At 46.5% G+C, this 22,218-nt stretch overlaps 2 protein-coding genes across 2 annotated transcripts in view; one reads left to right on the plus strand and one right to left on the minus strand.

Annotated features, from left to right (window-relative positions):
• Positions 1-292: 292 nt before the first annotated feature.
• On the minus strand, positions 293-3,454 carry LOC143009140 (leucine-rich repeat-containing protein 14). The gene is made up of 3 exons (XM_076161161.1): positions 2,854-3,454; positions 1,918-2,778; positions 293-1,818 (listed from the first exon to the last, which is right to left on the minus strand). Exons 1-3 carry the CDS (start codon positions 3,126-3,128, stop codon positions 1,251-1,253), a joined length of 1,704 nt encoding a protein of 567 aa, XP_076017276.1. The 5' UTR covers positions 3,129-3,454; the 3' UTR covers positions 293-1,250.
• Positions 3,455-10,930: 7,476 nt separating this feature from the next.
• malrd1 (MAM and LDL receptor class A domain containing 1) overlaps positions 10,931-22,218 on the plus strand; it is a 29,498-nt gene continuing 18,210 nt past the window's right edge. Inside the window, exons 1-13 of the mRNA XM_076161089.1 lie at positions 10,931-11,099; positions 11,955-12,086; positions 12,179-12,267; positions 12,342-12,503; positions 14,172-14,268; positions 15,854-15,991; positions 16,225-16,377; positions 17,761-17,866; positions 18,341-18,708; positions 18,865-19,310; positions 21,333-21,420; positions 21,523-21,699; positions 21,838-21,994. Of these exons, the coding sequence (XP_076017204.1) occupies positions 10,931-11,099; positions 11,955-12,086; positions 12,179-12,267; positions 12,342-12,503; positions 14,172-14,268; positions 15,854-15,991; positions 16,225-16,377; positions 17,761-17,866; positions 18,341-18,708; positions 18,865-19,310; positions 21,333-21,420; positions 21,523-21,699; positions 21,838-21,994 (2,282 nt within the window). The remainder of the gene's footprint in view (positions 11,100-11,954; positions 12,087-12,178; positions 12,268-12,341; positions 12,504-14,171; positions 14,269-15,853; positions 15,992-16,224; positions 16,378-17,760; positions 17,867-18,340; positions 18,709-18,864; positions 19,311-21,332; positions 21,421-21,522; positions 21,700-21,837; positions 21,995-22,218) is intronic.

Consider the following 22,218-nt stretch of genomic DNA (forward strand, 5'->3'; position numbering starts at 1 on the left):
TGGTTGGTTTATGATGCTCCAATGCGTTCTTGTCATACAGGTTTGGTTCTGCCTCCCTTGCGAAGTCGCCCGTTTCTCATGAGCTGTCCCAGCTTCATCTCATTCCCTCTGCCTCGGGTCAGTCTCTGCCTCTTTCCCGCTCTCTCTGACCAGCAGTGGCTGACGACCTCCACCCGACGCTACTTCATCCAACAGCAGTCTCACGTAGAATACTACAGATGAGAACACTCCCTTTAACACCCAACAGACCATAATCATGTTAGATAGAGGAGAAGAATTAAAAGGAGGTTTCCAGCAGTGCTGTACGATTTTATTTTGTGACTTACAGTGTGTAACTGCGTGTGTCATACAAAGGTGATCTAACACACACACACACGTCCCAGGTTTGGACACACTGAATTGAAAATACAAAAAGCGTCATTTAGTAAAGAAAGGATGAGATACGTCACAATATACTGTATATGTCATTATACAAAGGTAAACAGCACCGGAAATTAAAAAAACTACCAATTGAATTGGCATGTAATAAAAACTACACACTTCTCAGCAGCTATGCATCCATTCTCTATTAAAAGGTGTCAATATTTAGACACGCACTATAAAAATAACCCCTGTAAGACATATCAGCCTATCAGCTCTTTGGCCGGGTGCCATGTACAGATACAGTACTGCTGATAGATGTATAGGCACATGATGGACAGCCTGTAACCTTAGACCAGGGAGATCTGTTTATCTCTGACCTCATTATAAAGTACTCACTCATGTTTGGCATGAAACCAGCAAAAGGAAATTAATAACAAATGAGTAAAGATTAGTTAGTAATGTTGGCTTTAAGCAGTTAGTATTTTACATTGCTGTTTGTTCCAAGCGGTCATGTGATCCTCAATTCATCTGTTCACCTTTGACAGACAAACCTTTTAAACAGATGTCTGGATGTCCATCAAATCTGGTATTGATGCTCCCAAGAGGAAACACCTATTGATTTTGGAGACCTGCCATCAGGATAAGAGCTTTAAATAGATCCATGTATTCTTCCATCGACCGCACATGAAACCCTCATTGCTACTTTCTTCCCCTTTAAGTATTTAGTTCGTAACACAAAGCCAGATATGAATAACTCACATCAGAATGACGATGAAGGAACAGAGCTAAAACATATAAAAGAATACGGCACAACAGTCAGGATCTGATTGTCAGGCTGTACATTCAAAGCTCAGGTAAGAGTCTGTGTTGTTCCTCTGACCTCGGCTCTAGTTCATCAAGTCTTTATCATAATTAAGCAGGTCATAGGTCAGGTAGAGGTTAGAGCGACCGCCCTCTTTGAGCACCCTGTTCAGCTGGCTGCTGGTTGTTTGGAGTTCCGTGTCCTCATCCAGAGGCCAATCTAAGAGCTGAGCACTGGAGGGCAGATCGGGTAGACCTGCTTGGTAATCTTCCAGGGGATTGGGGTAAAGTAGCTGGCGGAGGGAAGGCATTTTTATGGCTGTCCTGACCAGACCCAACAGGCCGGCCATGGAGAGGGGATTCAGGGCCATGGCTAAGCTCTTCAGGGCGCCGCAGCAGCTCAGGGAAGGCAACAAGAGCCCCAGCAGGCCGTCTGTCAGGCTGCAGCCGCTCAGAGAGAGGTGCTGCAGGCTGCCAGAGGCCTGGGAGAGCAGGCGGCGGATAGACGGCAGCGTGAGTTCATCCAGGCGGTTTTCGCTGAGATCCAGCTGCTGCAGCGAGGGGGCATGGTGGCTGCTGGACAGATAGGCCAGGTCAGCCGGGCTCAGGCTCAGATAGGGGAGCTCCAGTATCTGCAGAGGCTGAGGCAGTGAGCTGCAACACAAAAGGAGGTGTCACACATACATGCAATCCAAACAGACAGCTATAGCTATCAGGAGAAGATTTATTGTTTGTACTCTGCTGCCCTCTTACCTCAGGAGCACTCGCAGCTGTCCAGGCAGACGCAGAGCGGTGAGGCTCAGGCGTTGCAGTTGTTTCAGTTGTGTCAGACCCAGCGACAGGTTCCTCAGCGCATCCTCCTGGCCGGGCTCGTCCCTGCGAAGATCCAGGTTACAGTAGTGCAGGCGAAGAGAGTTGAGCACGGGGAAGGTGGAGAGCTGAGGCAGCAGCTCGGCTAAGCCGGCAACCCCGAGGCTGCTGTAGCGAACGTCCACCCCGTGCAGGCCCTGGTGAGGCAGGAGGTCCAGCAGGGTCCTGATACTGGACACAGAGATTTCCTCCACACGCAGGTATCTGCACTGAAGCTTCAGGGGTCCCAAGGTGCTCAGCGCCATCCGCACACGCTCCCAAGATCGAGAATTGACGAATAGATCGGCTCTCACGTGCATCAACACGTCACTTTCTGGATCTTTCTCCTCATTCTCCTTTACGCCTGCGCCTCCTGCCACTTCTCTCTTTCTCCCAAACTCCATCCTCCTCCTTATTCCCTTAATCTGCTCCTCTTCAGTTGGAATCCCTGCTGATCCGGCGCTTTCCCTTTCATTCCCCGCCACTTCACTCCTGTCATCAACACGTTCTTCCTCTTCTTCCTGCTCCTCCTCAACTCTGATGTAACTCTGCCCCCTCTCTCTTTTCACGTCCTTCTCTCTCTCCATAGCAGAGAACCTTTTCCTCTCCCGCTCCCCCTCTCGTCTGTTCGCCCTCAGTGCTGCAGCTCTGGCCTGAACCACCATAGTGCAGAGAGCCACAGTCAGAGACCAGCCACCCATGGGATCTCCTATTCCTCCCTCATCGCCTTGCAGTCCACAAAGATCCAGCACTTGAAGAGCACACCTGAGGAAAGAGGGATCATTGTGAGATTATTACAGAAACAACCACACACGGATAGCAGGACAGGCGACTACTAACCTCTGATCTGAAAGCCCCCTCACCACAGCGAGCAGGAGAGCCTGGATGCAGAGGCGATTCGGGCGTGTTTGCCCTCGCTTCCTTCCCCCCACTCGCAGGGTGCGTTCAGGCCACCGCTGCACCAGCTCGCCCACGGCCAGCGGTCTGCAGCCAGCGAACGAAGCCTCCAGCAGCGGTCTGTACAGCTCCCTGGGCACCCATCTCAACCAGTTGGGCGACGAGCTGTGGTCACTCACCACCTCCCGGGCACAGAGGCTCACCAGGGACAGCATCATGGCGGGACAGAGCGGAGTGAGAACACACACAACCCCGGTGTTTACCCTGACAACGCGTCTGCTAGCTCACCAAACTAGCCTCAACTCGGTTACTGGCAATTCGACGCGGGCCTGTAAACTCCACAAAAAGCTTTTTTACAGCAGAAACCGATACCGTGGGCGAGTCGTCAAAGGAACAACACTGTGCAGCCGCGATCGGATACGTTCAGCTCTTGAAATAACAGCCACTGACCCGTCATGTCAGCTAACTGGCCCCGAGTGTCGAGCTAATGAGGAAGCTGAGGCGGGAGTGTTTACAATTTAGAGTGACGTCACGGGTGACGCAGCACGCACGGCGTTACGTAGCGACCGGAGCGCACGAGCGATGGACACGTTCGGGTTTGTTATCGTTTTTCTCTGCAGATTTGTGACGTTTGAGGTTTGTCTGTGAGTTTTGTCATCACTCAGTAAGTAAACTAGTGATTTACAGTTGTTAATTATAGTTTGTTTACGTTTTGTCAGCAATTACGCGAGAATATCGGCCTCCAGATCTATATATGGAGGTGATCCCGGGAAATGCGCTCGGCGTTTGCAAAAAGTTATTTACAGAACACGTGAACTTATCAGACATTGTTGACCAAGCAGTGTTGATGTTTAGTCCTCAACCTTTAACCTACAACCCGAAACCTGAAACCCCAAACGCTTCAGTGGCGTTGAGCTTCACTTTCAATCATCACCAGAGACGCGAGAGGTCGATTTAGATCAATTCAAGTTGAGCAGGAGATCATATTCTCTTTGATATAGGGGAACAAAATCAGCCTCATGTTGCGTTTTGGTTTTGAAATTTCCATTGAGGGATTCCCTTTGAAGATTTCCTTTAAACGATAAACAAACAGACAAAGTACTGACTTTTGATTTATGATCCCGATTATTCCTCCCCTGAATATTTAAAGTTTCCTTACATTATTGTCTGTAAATGTTTATTTTAAATCAAGTAAGCACAGCATTTTAACTGTAACATAATCGTTTTTATACAAAACAATTATGTTACAGTTAAAATGCAGCTTTTTCGATTCATTGTGTTTTTCTTTGTCTCTTTTACAAACCTAAACACATTCGTACGAAACAGAAATCATGAAATTATTATTAAATATATATTATTTTGATTATTTTCCATTGAATGTTTTTTTGTTGCGTCAGTTCAATCATTTATAGTCTGAGGCTGCTTTTCTGCTTCAGGCAAGATGACTTATTTGAGTGTTTTTGCTTTTCTGCAGAGTTGTCCAAAAAATGTGTAGAAACTGTAAAATAGTTTGCAAGATTGATGATGAAGGAGACAATAAATGCTGCCGCTGCTGCTGATGTAGCACCGCCCTGTACCTCCATTACAGACAAATATTGCCTTCATTGATTGTTTGTGTGTGCGCGCGTGTGGGTACGTGCGTGTGTGTGAAAATATACAAGCAGGAGAAGCTACAAGTCACCAAAGCCCCTCCGCGTTGCTGTGTGCTCCATTACCACCAGAGGGCAGCACAGTGTAGCTTTACACTCCCAATGAAGCACAGTGAACAGGTGGGTTCCTCCATAATCTCATCACTGTGATAAAGCAGCATTTGGGCAAGGAGACATGCGCCCTTAGGCTATTGATGTGAGGAATGCATCCTAAAATATAACAATATGTCTTGGCAGTAAATGAACATTGGCGCACATAAATTCCGAAGGGGCTGTAAAAGATGTAAAAGCTGCCTAACACACCGTAGCCCCTGTGTGCAGCTACTGCCCATTATTGCTCAAATGCAGTCTTTACACAGCTTCTCTGAATTCATTGAAAAGAGCAGCACGTGCCTCCTTATCCTCCGTGACAAAGCTCCAGTGTCGTCCGATGATTTACTGAGCAGCTTGTAGAACAATATGGCGTTTTGGATGGTCTCTTTTCTTCATATGAGAGGGATCTGACAGAATTAAATGTGTTCTGAACCGAGACCAAAACAGTGTTGCGCATAATATGGCTGAGACAAACACCATATGCTCCACAGGCTGAGTGAAACCGAGGCTCCTGCCGCCCACAAAATGACGACAACAGAAACACTTGAGGAAAGCTGGACATGAGTTAAGATCGTATGAAACACTTTTGAGCAGAGGACACTTTCCCCCTGCCTGACATCATCTCCAATTTAGCTCAGGTTCAGATTCATTTTATTTGTCATATTTATGTGGGTACAATGAAATGAATCTGAAATTTGAAGCTTTTAAGAGGCCAGCAGCTCTCAGTTCTCTGTTCCATCTCATTCATTCATTCTTCTTTGTTGCTGTCTGAACATATTCTGATTTAATTTGATGTGTCATTTCCCCCTGCAGCTTTTTATTCCTTAATCACAATTAGTTGTACTTAAAGATATATGATCTTCAAATGCATTATTCCGGGATCAGCCACTCAGAATCAGAATAAAAAAGACTCCTATTAATATGTATGTTCCCTTTACCATTATCCTCCTCTCTGAGATAATTACATCATCCGCAACCCTGATTAATTCACAAAAAGATTGAATTTCATAAATGTGCCGTGGAGCTACCGCTCATCACATTTCCCCAGTGGCATAAACGCCAGTTTAACCTCGACTTCTTCCACATTCAGCAATTTCATTTGCATTTCACAAGGAAGCCTCACCTCTGAAGCATGACCTCCCTTCCCTCTTCCACCTCCATCACACACACCCCAGTATAGGAGGAGCGAGTCGGCCACGGTGGGTTCAGACAGAGCTTCAGTGCATATTATACCGTATCACGTGTAAATTAATTGTAATGGTTCACTTCAGCACAGAGGAGAGAGAAACCGTTCACTGAACGTTGATTACGACAATAATCATCCAGGAAATTGATGTGAAATCCTCTAAACTGAGAGTTAAAGACTGGGATTTGATGAAATATTTGACATCCTTTCATGCCCCCCCCCCCTCTCTCTCTCTCTGTGTGTGAAGAAAATACAGACAGTTGAACATACTGAAGAATAAAGTAGTAGGATTAAACCTTTAAGTATAAATTTCTTGCCTCCATTTCTACTAGAAGACCCGCAAAGACCTCATACCTCCACCAAGGCCAAGCAGTCCCCCAATCATGGCTCTAAATTGACTGACAAACTCACACACTTACCATGTCTGACTCTAAATGTAAGTGTTTTTGTTACAGCGAAATGTTTGTCTTGCATTACAAATGAATGAAAATGTCCCAAGCTCTTCACTGGTTTATGTCCAACCTTCCCTCCAAGTTTAATTGAAATCAGTTGAGAACACGACAGAAACCATAAGCTCCTTGATGGAGGTAATGAGCCATACTAATGTTGTCACAAACACTCTCAAACTAATATAAACAGGTAAAACAGAACATCAGTTGACAGTTATGAGAACATGTGTAGATGATAATGTCTTAAAAGTTAATCATCCCTGCTCTATCTCAGCTTGGTGTCGGAGCTGTCTGTCCCGTTTGCTTTATCTCCAGCGAGTGGCGCCCTTGAAACGAGCCGGAGAGAGAGGTGATGTATTGACTCTGACAAGCTTCAAAGTGGCTCCTCTGGGCTCCGGCGCAGCAAGGTGGAGGAGGAGGAGGAGTTTAGCCAGGAGAGGAAACGCTGTCTCCATCAAGGATCAGCAGGAAGCTCGTTGAGCCCAGATGACAGAGAATGTCGAACTCCATCCTCAGACTTTTTCCTGTCTGAGCATACAGAGGGCATCACCTGAATCATCTCAGCCAGCCCAGCAAAGACAGTTATATAACTTTGGATTGATTCTATGTTCTGGGGGAGGAGTTCTTCAGTCTGTTGGCACAATTGCACAAAAGTGAGGTCAGTTAATATCCGGGCATGGGCCACGAAAATCAATGAAACCCTATCATTTGTCACTCAAAGTATTCAACCCTGAATGACATCATTTTTGGAAGTAGTTCCAGTCAGAGACCAGCATGGATGAATCATCTCTCATCTATGTCCTGTATATCTCTCTATGTATCGATTGAACATATTTGGTAATCGTCTAGAAACAAATCCTACATGCAGCACTGATTTGTAATTAAATGAAACGTTTAGCTTTCCGGCCCAGAGGTCCAGAGCAGAATACACACGTTGACCCAGGCGATTATAACTCACAGCCCGTCTGCCTTGTTGGATGCATGTAATCGCTTCAATTATGACAGCGGGCCGTGAATTCCTGTCCTGATGCCAGATTATGACACTCAGGGCTGTCGTGCTCCAGGATCCAACTATTTTCCATCAATATGATTCACTAGGAAACATTCCTGATTAGGATAAATAGAATTTTACGGCCATGTTTCCGTCCGATTATAAATATACTGTGAAGATGGTTAAATGTATTTTTGTCTTTGAGCTCCAGGAGTATTTAATGTATAATTAAATAATATATTATTCATAACTCATCTCTATTATTCATTAGTCAAGCTGTAATTACTGAGCTGATTACTTTGAGCGCAGGCGGAAGAAAGGGGCAGTTTCTTTGCTTTACTGGCTTTATGATAATCAGATGTGTTATTGTCTTGCTAACCTCATTCATAACGACGCAGTTTAGCAGCGGAAAGTGCAGATTTACTGCTTTATTGATGATGACATACATGCTTTATGAAATCTGCCTCTTCTTCATCGCTGACAGGTGGCAGCATTGTGGTGCCAGATGGGGGTAAACGTCTTTTCGTCGCCTCGTCTCTTATGCAGCCCATTTGTTAACACCTCGCTACCTGCTGCATTCACAGAGCGCCGTTCAAACCCCAACTGTTACCGTCGCTTCACCCAGCGCAGGGAGACTAGCAGCAGGAAACCAGAGAGGCCTTTAACATCCAACATATGAGGCAAAACGTTCTTCTCTATCTGTCAATAGGTTCTAATCAACAAACCACAGAAAGACAGCGTGACAGAAGAAAGCTATTATGAAGACAAACGACGAGGCCGCACATTTAACTCTGGTGGCTCTCCTCTTGCGCAGCCACATTATATTGCCTATAAAATGTATCTGGGAGGGAAACGCTGGTGCAGTCAGGCAGAACGTCGTCATCAGCGTTCCCATTTCTGCTGAATAGGAACGCAAAGTGTGTACATCATTGAAATTCACAACCATTTCAACAGCTGCTTTGTTTTGTTTTTCGAATCACCGTAACTTTAATGAAACACGGCGCACGTGAAGGTCAAACACAATCAGTGCGGTTCATTCATGGAAAATATTGACAATCCCGCTCCTGTAAGTTACTGCAGCCCCCCTGAGTCCTGTTTCTATCCTTTGCATTGACCTCTGTTTCACCCAGTGAAGGTGAATTGAATATGCGATGAACTCGTGCCTCAAGCAGTTAAAAGCAACAATAACATGATGAGATAATCCATGAAATCCTAACACACAGCGGCACCATATGATACACACACACACACACGCACACACTCACAGCCAACATGAGACAGAACAGAACCCCAGGGCTGAATCCTCCCAGCAGAGCAGGCCGACACATCTCTGTCATAATGTATGGAGAATGTGAACGTATGATAAATTGAAATGCAGAGCCCGAGGGAGAAATGGATGATTTGAATGTAAACTAGTACCTGCTGAGATGTGATGCACGGTGCAGAAACGTTTTCACACCAGCGCAATTTGTCAGAATATTCAAGAGTCCATTCTGCATGCAGCGTCAGCATTAGAGGGATTGTCTGCATCTGTGTACGCCGCTCTGCATGTAATCAACCCTATTTTATTTACTGAACTTTGAGCATCGATCAAATATGGCAGCTTCTATTTGGGCCATACATTCTCCCCACTCTGCCAATATACAGCAGGTCAAAGCCGGCCCACATCCTATCCGTGTTTCATTGCTCCCTCTTCTCCTCGTCTCCCCCCCCCCCCCCCCCGAGACATCAAGCTCGTTCTTTTGTCTCAAGGTTAATTTCATTTGAACCGTGCCGCCTCTTGTACCAGCGAGCCTCTTGCCTGTTTGAGGCCCTCGCTTTACTGATTGCCGTGAAATGAAATTACGGCTCTCTGTGAAGTGGGGCTGGGCCCTGTTAGTCACAGTTAATGATGCTCTCTTGGTACTTCATATTCCCAACCAGAGCTCCTCGCTCCCTTGTTATGTGTTGTTTTCAATCCATCAGCATGTAATTATCAGCAGCTAATGGATCTTATCTGATGTACAGCAACACAGAGGGCCGACTTGTTCATACACACGCCGCTCACAATTTACACCTAGACTGTACACCCATGCACATCATTTTGCTTATTCAGTCATATGACAAGACAATAAGTAGGCGAGGTCAAACACAAACAGTAGGTGAGGTCAAACACACACACACACACACACACACACACACACACACACACACATATCTATAGCTGTTTTACTTTGAGTACTAGTAATGCAGCCATGTTAAAGCTCGCCTGCATTTTTGGCTTGTTGTTTAAGCTTATAACTCTTTATAAAAACATCACAGAAACACAGTAAAGCTCACAATTATTCTCATAAAAATAGTAAATAAAATATAATTTTAACTGGAAATACAGGTAAATTTAAATCTTCCATTGGTCACTCACGCTCTAGGCCTCATTTCTCGTCAATGATTGGCCAAATGGCGCAAGCAAGGTGTCTATCTGATGCTTAGAAGCTCTTCTATTGGATGAAACCGCCGTCGATCAAATAGAGTGGGTGGGGCCGAGTAGTATTCACTCGACGTGAGTCATCAGTTCTTGCTTTGTGTCAGCTGCATCCGGGCTACATGATGTTACTTCCTGCTTAGATTGCGTGACAGCGCCCCCGTATCGGTGTTCGTTTCAGGACATTACAAGCTTCCGAATGCCGGTAAGTTTGCTAATTTATTATATTCGATATTATGGCAGAGATTTGGCTCAGAAAAATGATAAGATGGCATGTGGAAATTTGCCAGAAAGCTACTGTCTTAGCTCTGGCCGGCTGTTCTGTGGTTGTGTGAAACTAAACACTACTTAGCTTGATCAGGTAAGCTGCTAGCTGTGTTGCTGCTGTAAAATATGTTGAAACGCTTTTGTGGCTGTTTGTTTGTTGTCGCGTGGGGAAAAAGTGGTGGTTTATTATTTTAAAGAAATCCAAGGCAGGATGGATGTTGACACTTTTTGTGCATGATTGTGGCTCTAATCTGCTCCTCTGGAAAGAAGTGATTCAGTGATTGTGTTTGCAGAAATATTGATTATTTAAAATGAATACGGAGGTGGGACGCTAATGTCCTACTAGAGGACGACGGGAGCACACGGTTTCAACCATATTTTCATTTATAATGATATTTTATTTCTTTCAACACATGGAATCCCATGGTGAAGATGTCTAGAATAAATGTGAGCTTTGCTGTGTTTCTGTGATGTGTTCATAAAGAGTTATAAGCTTAAATGACAAGCCAAAAATACAGGCCAGCTTTAACATTGCTGATTTATGGGTTGAAATGATTAAAACTTTTTAATCTTAAACCTAAAATCCAATCCATAAACCCCAACAACTCCTTAAGAGGAATAAAACAGCCCCAGACCACTTTAGAGGAGTTGTGATGTCACTTTCCACGTAAATATAGAAATACAGGAACACACACACACACACACACACACACCAGCTAAGTGCCCTTATTGAGTAACAGCCATAAAAGCCATTTATTGCCCTTTACTCCATGTTAACAGCTTGAAGGCACACATTCAGGATCAATCAGAGCTCTGAGAGAGACACACGCTGAAGCTCTTGCTGTCCTGACTTCAACATGCTTCGTTAAAAGATCAAGTGTGTGTGAGAGTGTTGTAGTTAGAGGACAGAGAATAACCAAAGGGATGACTTTACTGGCAGGAGGACACCTGTGGGTGCTGGCCCTCTGTCTCTCGCTCGCCGAGGCCTGTTCCTCCAGCCGGGAGTTTACCTGCGCTCAGGGAGTGTGTGTGCCCCGGGAGAATGTGTGTGACTTCACTGACCACTGTGGGGATGGCAGCGACGAGGAAGACTGTGAGTAAAACTGAAGATGCATCTCAGAAAAGCATCATATATGAGGTTTTTCCAGACAAGCTCAGTGAAATACGATTCTTAGAAATGACATTTGACAAATTCAGCTTCAGCAATGTTGTAATTCCTCTGCATTTATTAGCATATATATAGACTTATAATAAGATATCCAGCATGCATGGAAGTGAAAGTAAAATGTCAGGGTTTGTCATGAAAGCAGAGTTTGAACTGTGTCTCTCAATCAGAGCCCTAAGTGCACAGAATAAGAGATGGTTGTCAGAAACACACAGCACAGCTCTCACAGCTTTTCATCGCTCCCCGCTGAGACATGTTCTTTTGAGTTATACAGTTAGATGCATATAAAACTTTTGTGCAATTTATTCCAAAAGGGATTCAAACACCTTATGGCAGTAACTTTGACATCTGTCTGCGGTACAAAACAAACCTCCTGGCACTTAAATGAACCATTCCAGTATCAATGTGGTATTATGTTATTTGAAGCACGTTAAAGACGTTTCACAGTACAAACATTTACATTAAAATGATCCTCCTCCTCCTCCTTTAAATCTCAATGCTACAGTTCTTTGTTTTGTTTTCTTTGTGTCGTGGTAAATCCTCTTCTATCTCTTAAAGCACTACAGTATTAACCCTAATGCTTTACCGTCCCTGGCTGCACATTAAGCCATAAAGTCAAAGAAGAATCCTTGTTTTGAGCTGAGAGTCCACTTACTCTCCGTGCTCGGCTGGGTTGATGAATCTTTATCGCGCCCAGAATCCACAGCTTTATTCCCCCAAAACACTGAATAATAGTAAAACACACCCCTGAGTCACAAACACAAATCTGGTTTGCTTCCACAGGTTCCAGCTACACACGGTGTGACTTTGAGGAGGGATTCTGCGAGCTGATCCAGAGCTCGGAGACGAACGCCGAATGGACCAGAACTACAGAGGTCCCGGGACTCCAACACGACCACGCCAACAACCAATCAGGTAGCTTGTAGCGCATCGGGCCTGCATATATGAGACACACATCATTTATGAATTTACAGCATCGTCTTCTATCCGTTCTCTCTCTCCCTCAGCTTATTTCCTGTCTCTCCTGCCTGTCGGAGGTCAAAGAATCGTAGCAGACCTGAAGACTCTGGTCTTTTCGCCCTCTCAGGCTTGTCAGGTACAACACGCCACAACATCCACTCATGCCCTGACCCCTGCTGCTGATGGCTAACATGCATTTTCACTCTACAGATGAGCTTCTACTATTATGCGAGGGCAAAACATGGAGATCTTCAGGTCCTAATGCAAATGTACCCACTGGGTTTGAACTCAGTGGTGTGGAAGAACTCCCAGACACAGACGGAGACGTGGCAGCAGGCTGTGGTTCAGTTCTCCATTGATGATCCTTTTCAGGTTTGTAGCATCTACACCTTCAGCTCACATGTGGGGGATGTTGTGCTTTGTTGGATCTTCGTTTGGTGCTGCTGTGAACATGCACAGCTTCATTAATTCCTAATCAAATTTATTATTACCTCGTGGCTAAAAGACGTTACTCCATGCGTCTCCTAGTTGTCGGTCTCGTCTAAGATGAACGGTCCTTGTAAAGTGTTTTTGCTTGAAGCTCGGTGATGTATTGACACTAAATTGTGCTGCGTTTCAGGCTGGGAGCGTTTGGAATCGGGCCCTGTTAGGCACTAAAGCAAAGTTCAGGAGTGTATATTTAATGAAAAACAGTAAAGATGTCAAAGTAAGATTTTATTCTAAGGGATAAATTTGGAAATTCCCCAGTTTTGTCTCTGCTAACAAAACATAGTATTTCACTCCCTGTGCAGTGATAAATATGCAATAAGTGGCCACTTTGTCTGCCATAACTATACTATGTATATACTATATTTGTATTTAGAAGTATAGCTGCCACCCGAGCAACCACCTAGCAACCACCTAGCAACCAGCCCAAACACTGTAGCCTCACAAAGCAAGTTTTATTCCAGCGGTGCTGTAAAGTCGGCAGATATTTCTCCATACGCGTGACTTTATGTGAAGCGTAAGATGTATTAGTTTCCTTTAAAGTGATGAAGACATCACGACAGCTCCGTGCCCAGACAGGAGCCGTTTAGGTCAGGTTCTTCCCCGGCCGGACGCTTTAGAGGCCATCTGGAGTCCAGTGAAGGCCCGGCCCTACTGTTCGAGTTCTCGCCGTGTCCTCAGACAAAAGTCACAGCTTCATCCCTGTCGTACCCTCCTCTGCCTCCGCCGCCATCTGTCTCCGAGTCCAGCCGGCTCGCTCTCACCTGACGCCCGGGGGGTAAATAGAGGTCGTCTCTCTACTAATGTCCACTCTCCCCTCCATTAATCCACTTCCTGTTTTCAAAAGCAGTTAAGTTAATAGGTTTTTTATTTACCGCCGCAATTCCCAGAGATTTCAATTTCACTTTGTTTGCCTAATGAACTTTTTTGCAGCTTCACACACAGAGTAATTGTGTGAGTGAAGCAGAAACCCTCCCACGGCTGTGTGTGATCGGCTGTGTGATCCTACATGAAACCCTCTGTGTACACTAAGTTATCATCCTCTGCACTGTATCACTTTAACATAAAGCCATAAGGTCCAGTTAGCGAGAAAGAATTACTCTGTAAAATCAGTTTTTTATCTATAATCACATCAAGGTACGCAACCATATAGAAATCCTGTCTTTTTCCATTTAACTGATGACACAATCCACCAATTTGTTCCTATCTGTCATAAATCGCGGGCTTATAAAGCACAGATAAGGCCACTTGGTCGGACTTTGATCGGTGCAGCTCAGATATTCCTCTGATAATGAAAACGTAATGGCCTCCTTAGATAAACACAAACCTGGATGCACGTGCCTGAGCCTCAGGTGATAGAGGGAAGCCACCGCTGCCATGTTTTGATGCGTGTGTGTGTGTGTGTGTGTGTGTGTGTGTGTGTGTGTGTGTGTGTGTGTGTGTGTGTGTGTGTGTGTGTGTGTGTGTGTGTGTGTGTGTGTGTGTGTGTGTGTGTGTGTGTGTGTGTGTGTGTGTGTGTGTGTGTGTGTGTCTCTCTGTCTGTGTGTCTGTCAGGTGGTGATCCGGGGGGAACTTTCTCCTGACAGCGACGCCTCGGAGGTCCTGGCCGTCGATGACCTGTCGTTCAGTCCCGAGTGTGTGTCTCTGCCAGGTACTGCGACCATCAGTAACACCTCCATGTACACAGGGACTATAAAGCACAGCCACACTTGATTGGCTGAGCTGCGTTCACCTGCTGATCAATGATTAGAAACAAGGAGGGTTAGACAGATATCAGCCAAACTATTACACCTTTGATTATTCCTCTTATAGGGTTGATCGTCCTCCTTTCCGCCTGTAAAACAAACAGCTTTTGTATTGATTGTCCCATTCCAGCAGCAGCATGAGGGGCCGTTAAGGCATTCAGCCCTCCTCCGCAGAGATAGATCTGAATGGTCGGAAGTGAATAGCTACAGTTCTTTAGTCATGATTATGGGATGAGTCTGTAATTTGAAACGGTCTCTAACAGAATAATAATGCAGTTTTGCAGCTTAATGGACCTTTTAGTCCATCGCAGTATTCCATGGTTGCCCTTTCGCTTACAGTAAATGTTTGCTACCTGTACTCCTCGATGTGACGTGTTAACAAGTGTCGGCTGAAGAAAGCAGAGCGACTAACGCCTGAAGTGAGAGCACAGCACGTGTTCCTCATAGTCACAGTGTGGCGCCGGGTAGTTTAGCATGTCTAAGTGGACGGGACCGATCAGCGTAACCTTGGCACTCCGCACCTCCGCCTCCATCTGTCTTCTCCTTCCTCTCCAACAGCGGATTTACAAAAACGCTCCCGCATCAGCGGGGCCAGGCCGGTAACTGCCCCGCACTGTCCTATCAAAAACATTAAAACCACAAAGCGAGCAGCAGCGCAGGGAGACCATAGATTCCCCGAGCGAGTAAAACCACCCCATAATGTGTTTACTGGCTCGTCTGCATAACCAAACACTAAAACATAAAAACAACTCAGATATCATCTCACAGCCGCAAAGCGTCGGCACTACAGGACAAAACACAGGTAACGTGTAGAATCCATCGTAGCTCACATCTCTACAAGCGACCGGATTCATGGTCATGATATGTGGCTCTTATCTAATATTCCTAATGACATGTCACTACGCCCATTTATGGAGGATTCTTTATGTCCCGCTTGCTTTATTATTCATCCTATCTCTCCTCTCTCCTATAAATTTGTTGCGCTGAAATATGAGTGCAGAGCAGCTATGAATTTAGATGGAGTGCAAAGTCACAAATAATGACATAATAACCGTTAAGTATGGGCCTGTAATGACTCGGGTGGCAGGGATGCGGGGCAGAACTCTAACATGATAGTAAATTGAGTTTCTGGAGGGAATTTGACACTTTCTTCACACCCAGAGATCGTCTTTCACACTCTGGTGTTGTGTGTCTGTACATGCTTTCACAACATAAGAGAGGGATGAGGGATTACTTTTTACTTTTTACGCTTTCAAGAGAAGAAAGTAACAGCGAAATTGGAGCTTTTTACTAAGCGGCTGGAAAACTAGGCTATGTTCACTTTCTGGTTAAAATACCCAAAACTCAAAAACCCCCTAATCATTTCACAGCTGAATTTATATCTGAATGTTTTCCGTGTAGACTCCCGCTTTTGAATGCTTATCACGTGCTCATCATGCATTTGCATCTGCTTGAAATCATCACCATCCTTATTTCTGATTCCCGTGCCAGGCAGCATTAAGCCGCCTCCTCCTGGCTGCCCCGACTCGTGGTTCGCCTGTGGCGGCGGCGGCGGCGAGTGCATAGAGGGGATCAAAGTGTGCGACTTCACCCCTGACTGTGCCCACGGAGAGGATGAAGCCAGCTGCCGTAAGAACCTTGTTGCCAAGTAACCCATTCTCATCATCCGCATCCCATTATGTGTTTCACACCAGAGCGGCTTTGTGATTTATATTCATTCATCCGGTCTGAAGCTGAGCGGCTGGAGAAATATACAAACTTTTTCCATAAATCTTTGTTTTCGCTTCCTGACATTCACATCATGCTCATTATACAGATGAGCTCATGTTAATAGTTGTTGCATATATTTCCTCATCTTTCAGCCTCTGAGTGTGACTTTGAGGCGGGGTCCTGTGGCTGGTATGAGCTCAGCCCGGGCGACGGCTTTGACTGGGTCAGGGGTTCTCCTCTGGAGGTTCCACCAGACTACCTGGGTCAGCCAGCACCCCTGGACCACACCATTAACAGCACAGACGGTAGAGGAACACACACACACTCACACACATCTCAAATGACACATTATTAGGTACAACTGCATCAAATCCAATCCAACAACAATGCAACAAATCCGCTTTTTGTTTAGTACAATTATAATCAAAGCGCGCGCGTGCGTGCGTGCGTGCGTGGGTGTGTGGGTGGGTGGGTTTGGCTGGAATTTGGAAAATGATGAGGTAATCAAATTTTTCCATCTCTGCCAGCTCTTTCCGACCAAACACTGTGGACAAAGGACAAAATTAAACACAGATTAAATCAATAGGTTCTTGGCGAAGAAAGGAAAATCCCTGGTCTGTGTGTTTTCAGGAGATAAGGAGGGCACAGAGAAACGCTTCCTCAGCCATCTGAAGAATAGAGAGAGAATCCACGCTTCATACGCTGCCCAAAACCACACACACACACACACACACACACACACACACACACACACACACACACACACACACACACACACACACACACACACACACACACACACACACACACACACACACACACACAGATAGAGTACAGCACGTTTCTGTCTCTCCTCTACATCCTTTGCCTCCAGCACAGACACAACGTGGAGGCAACCGATTTAAAAATGTTCCAAAACAATCTTGAAGGCTCGTACATGTTTAAGCAGCAGGTTGTGTTATTTATGCAGTAATCCCATGGAGGCACAGGTGTCAGCGTGCAGGCAGCCATCTAAAGTCTCTGCTGTGCCGCTGGATGCTTCACATGAGGCAGACTTGGTGGACATCCAAAGTGTTAGAGAGTCAGAAATGTATAGGATTATGGATTTGATGGAATTTAAGACTGCACCAATGAAAAAACACACACACACACACACACACACACACACACAAAGAAACCATGCAACGTCGGCATAACGATGACTAATTATCTGAAACTGCATTGAGGCCCGGGTGAAGCGGTTGGCTTCAGTCTGATGAACACATGTGGATTCTCAGCAGAGCTCAGCGCCGTTTTGATGAGTGTGTGTGTGTGGAATCAAACGGCCGTCTGCACATCACCGAGCTGTTAGCAAACCCGGCCTCGCCGCTGCCCTCCGACCCGCCTCACCGCCATCACGGGCTGTTGCCCCGACAACCGCAATATACCGAATGTGTTTCTTTTGTATCCTTAGATATTAGGTTGATGATATACTCAACACACACACACACACACACAGAGGGAAAGTGTGAAATTGAGCCATCTGTTGTGAAGTCGTTAAGATGAATCTGATCATTTTGACTCTCTGCAGTTTTGCTTCATTTTAAAGGCGACCCACTCTCTAAATTGCAGAAATGCAGAGTTGAGCTCACTAAAGTGGACTCAGCGTGTCGTCCGAATATTAAACAACATATTTCCCCTCTCTGCAGGCCACTATGTCTTCACCCTGAAGAACAGCAGCAGCCTGTATCCCAGAGCCGTGCTGAGAGGACCGTGGTTCCAGCAATCCGCCGCCGGATGCACCATGACATTCTGGTGAGCGCTAGACACGGCGGGATCTCCGTGCGACGTGACCCGACTTCCTAATGACTTCTTTAACGCCGCCGCTTTCCATTCGCCGCCTCTTCTTCGCCGCTTAACTCCCATCTCTGTCCTCCTCGCCTCCGCCCGTCCCCGCTGTGCTCTCAGCACCTTCTCTTGTTCCACAGTCACACCCAGAGCCAGAACGTCCGCCCTGAACCCGTCGTGTTCTGACATTGTTACAGCTCCTAAAACTTTCTATCCAATGGCAGATTATATTAATACCGGGCCATTTTAGATGTGCTTGGATGGGTGGAAATGTGCTGAAGGTGTAAAAATGTCAGGTTTTCTAATGGGAAGGCACAAGTCTTCATGCATAATGTCAATTTTGCACACCGTACGCTTTATTACCATATGAGGAATGGATTTATCTAGCGTGAGGAAGTCATTTGTAACCGTAGCGTGATGGGTTTGCCTCCTCTGCTTCAGGCATTATAACTCTGGCATATCTGTGGGGGCCGCCGACATGAACCTCCGCATCGCCGGGGTGCAAAACACCACCACGATATGGCAAACTCTGTACGACCAAGGCCCCCGCTGGAACCGCGTCACCGTGCAGCTGGGCCGCATCACCCGGCCCTTTCAGATCGCCCTGGCCAAGATCAGCCTGGGGGTGTTTGACGGCGTCTCCGCCATGGACGACGTCGCCTTCCAGAACTGCTCCATGCCCCAGGCGGTGGAGGAGTGCCCCCCTCACACACACTTCCACTGCCGCCTTAGCAAGGCGTGTGTGGAGCACTTGCAGCTGTGTGACCTGGTTGATGACTGCGGGGACGGCTCTGATGAGGAGGGATGCTGTGAGTGTGGTGTCAGTCTTAACCTTGATGTTTAGTGTGTGTTGCTGTTTGTGACTGTGCTGACTATTTGTATTGAAGAAAGCCTCTGACATAACAATGAGCTTGCTGTCTAGAAACTTTTGGTGACTTTGCTTCCCCCTGTTTCCTCCCTCGCAGCTCCGGAGCTGCAGTGTAACTTTGAGCAGGGGCTGTGCAGCTGGAAACAGGAGCAGAGCGGAGGAGACGCATTCGACTGGACCCACATCCAAGGCCCCACTCCCACCTTTAACACGGGGCCCTGGAAGGACCACACGCTGGGCACCAGCTACGGGCACTACCTCTACATCGAGGCCTCCGCCCCCCAGATGTTCCAAGACACAGCTGTGTTACTGAGCCGGGCCTTCCAGCCGACGCTGCGGCGAGGCAAAGACCCGCCGGGCTCCCGTCATCCCTGTGTGTTCCGCTTCAATTACCACATGTTTGGCTCCCATGTGTTCTGCCTGGCGGTGTACATGAGGACCACCGCCACCGGCCGCGGTCACATGCTGTGGGTACGGTACGGTAACCAGGGCAACCTTTGGCACGGGAAGACTCTCTACCTGAACAGCGCTCGGCCCTTCCAGGTAACTGAACATGATCGGCTCTTTATACTCTGTTACACTGTGAGTTTGTACTGCTGATACTTTTTTAAGGCTAGAACTTGATTGAACACTACGGTCCTCAGGGTGGTTACATCACATCCCGCTGTGGCTCATTTACATAATTCGGTCCTCTTGTGTAATCACAGACAGACAGGCAGACGCAGGCTGCAGTAAACACAGCTCACTGGCAAACAACAAGCAAAAGCCACTGAAGCTTTGACACAGAATCTGTATTTATGCGTGCATGCTGGAGATCTACTTGATAGCTCCTCAGCTCCGCATCGATCCCCTAAGATGGATGTTCCGCTGTCATTACTCAGGACCGTGTATGACTTGACAGGCAGTTAAAGACTTTTCCTCCATTACGGCGTCGCACACAGGAGCTCTGTTTGTCAAGTTAATTGACTGCAGCAGTGGGAGAAGTGGAACAAAGGGACATTAATGAATTAAATTTAGACCGAGGCTGATCCGCCGGCACAGCAGGCACAGAGCCATGAAATGACAACACGAGCCGATGTGACTTAAAGATCACAACACCGAGACACATTCTGCATCTGAATGGAGACGGATTGCGTCATTGAATGTAACTGCGTCAACACGACCTGCAGGCTGGATGTGATACACACATACACACCATCTCAACTGGACCACTTCAGTGACTCAGCTGGTGTGATGTCATCGGGGTTTAGGCTCAGGACCTTGATTGATCGATTGATTTATTTACCAATCATTTTTCCTTCTCCATACATATAGGCCACGCCCATTTGCGCCAATTATTTCTCAGCTCCTCCTTATACACACACACACACACACACACACACACACACACACACACACACAATGCTGCTGCTTGAACAACAACAGTGACATTTCGACATTTTGTCAATAATTTCCCAACCTGCCACAATAAGCTTGCAAATCTTTTGCCGTGGGTGCTGAAAGGAAACCATGGCAACCCTACAACGCCTATGGGGATAATGCGTACAGACTACATTACACATTCATAATGACATTTAGATCATTTTGGCACAATAGCAACGTGTTTACCGGGGCCATAATGAAACTGGTTGAATCTAATCCCACAGTAATATTTCTATAGTTCCTTTTTCTGTTTTAAATGCTTGATTATTAAACGAGCTTTACATCACATAAGCATCTTCAGCTCTAAAGCTTCTCCCCCCACTGTTAGGATTAAGCAGTTTGAGCCGGCCAAAGCTCCTGAGTTACTATCAGACTCTAAATTAAGTTTGTCTCCTTAGAGGCGATAAAACGTCAAACCGCCGCTGACAGAAACTTATCTGAAGCCGCCATCGTCTACCCGATGATTTGCTGCATCGGAACGCTGCCACGGAATTTATGATTCTGAGTCTGTACATCCGGTGAGAGCGAGCAGGAGATCTTTCCAAACTCTCCATACAGCACAGAGACCCAGTTCACCTCTGTGCGCACTCCTGTCCTGGTTGTGTTTATGAGCGTAGGTTTTAGAACATTCAAGTCAACACACACACACACACACACACACACACACGCACACGCACACCGATACACACACAAATGCAATAGTTGGCATCTTTGTGAATCTGTTTCTTGCCGCTTGTGGAATGGAACAATCTTTTCTTCAGGTTATTGAAAGGTATTCTGGGAAGGGAAATGTAAGAATATCTATCATGCTGTGGGGTCACCGGGTTACAAACAGCAAAAACAACAACACATTGCATCGCAGCGCAGAATAACTCCTGGAATGTACTGAACGTAACAGAGGGAGGGTGTAGGGGCAGCTGGAGAGACGTTTCCCTACACCGCCGCTCGCTCGCTTGTTGGCCACGCGGAGGCGCAAGCTATGGCTCTGACACCAACGAGAGCCAAATGCAGAGATTACAGACTGTGCCATTTACAAAACACACACACATACACACCACTTTCCCTCCAATGAGTCAGCAAGTCTGATAATGATGGTTGATTTCTTCTTCTGTATTTTGACACCTTTTCTCTTCCCGTCTCCAGATTTTGATCGAGGGTAAAGTTGGAGATGATTTTAACGGAGACATTGCGATTGATGACCTCTCCTTCCTGGACTGTGAACCATATGACGGTAAACCATTATACTCACCACAAAACCACTATTTAGGGCAGGTTGCTGCTCTCCTACACCCTACATAATCTCCATTTCCCTGTGTTTATGTGCCTCCCACAGGAAAGCTTCCCTCTGTGACTCCCACTCTCCCTCCGGTGACCAGCGCTCCTACAGTCCAGCCCCACACCTGCCCCGATGGAGAGTTTGTGTGCGGCGCACGTGGGGAGTGTGTTCCCCAGAGCAAAGTGTGCGACTTCAGGCTGGATTGCTCCGACGGCTCAGACGAAACCAGCTGCGGTGACTCAGTCTATTCTCGTCTCATCACTTTTGGTTTTCACACGTTGGTACACTTTTCATTATCACATTTTCTTTGCCTCGCTCTCTCCCCTCTCCCTCCTCTCCCCCCTCTCTCTCTCTCTCTCTCTCTCTCTCCAGTGAAGGAATGGTGCGACTTCGAAAGCGGCGACACGTGCGGTTGGGAGAGTGTCGGCCCCTCCCTGGCCGCCATCCATGCGTTTTGCTGGAACCCCGACCAGGGAGAGAGTATTCATGACGGCGAGCAGTACCACCGCCCCATCAACGATCACACCCTGTGAGTGCCAGCAAAACAGTGGCGAATGTAGAACAACTGTGGCCTGATTGTGCTGATTGTGTTTGAGGAAATGCCTCTCGACTTTGACTGCTCTATTTCTGTAATCAGCCAGAGCGCTTAAGTGAATCTTCAGTTTCTCCATCTGCCCTCTTCCTCCCCCTGATTGGCACTGGGATCGATAATCCAGAGGAAAAATCAGACAAGGAATTAGATTGTCACAGCGT

The sequence above is a fragment of the Genypterus blacodes genome, unplaced genomic scaffold (assembly GCF_046128005.1).
Source record: "Genypterus blacodes isolate CSIRO-AG114 ecotype Tasmania unplaced genomic scaffold, CSIRO-AGI_Gbla_v1 ptg000110l_1, whole genome shotgun sequence".
NCBI lineage: Eukaryota > Metazoa > Chordata > Actinopteri > Ophidiiformes > Ophidiidae > Genypterus > Genypterus blacodes.

Bases quoted from the DNA above. Each gene is read 5' to 3' on its own strand.
- LOC143009140 (XM_076161161.1), bottom strand. From the start codon at position 3,128: ATGATGCTGTCCCTGGTGAGCCTCTGTGCCCGGGAGGTGGTGAGTGAC. The intron at 2,779-2,853 runs GTTAGTAGTCGC...CTCTTTCCTCAG, and splicing joins AGGGGGCTTTCAGATCAGAG to GTGTGCTCTTCAAGTGCTGG. The intron at 1,819-1,917 runs GTAAGAGGGCAG...TTTGTGTTGCAG, and splicing joins CAGCTGCGAGTGCTCCTGAG to CTCACTGCCTCAGCCTCTGC.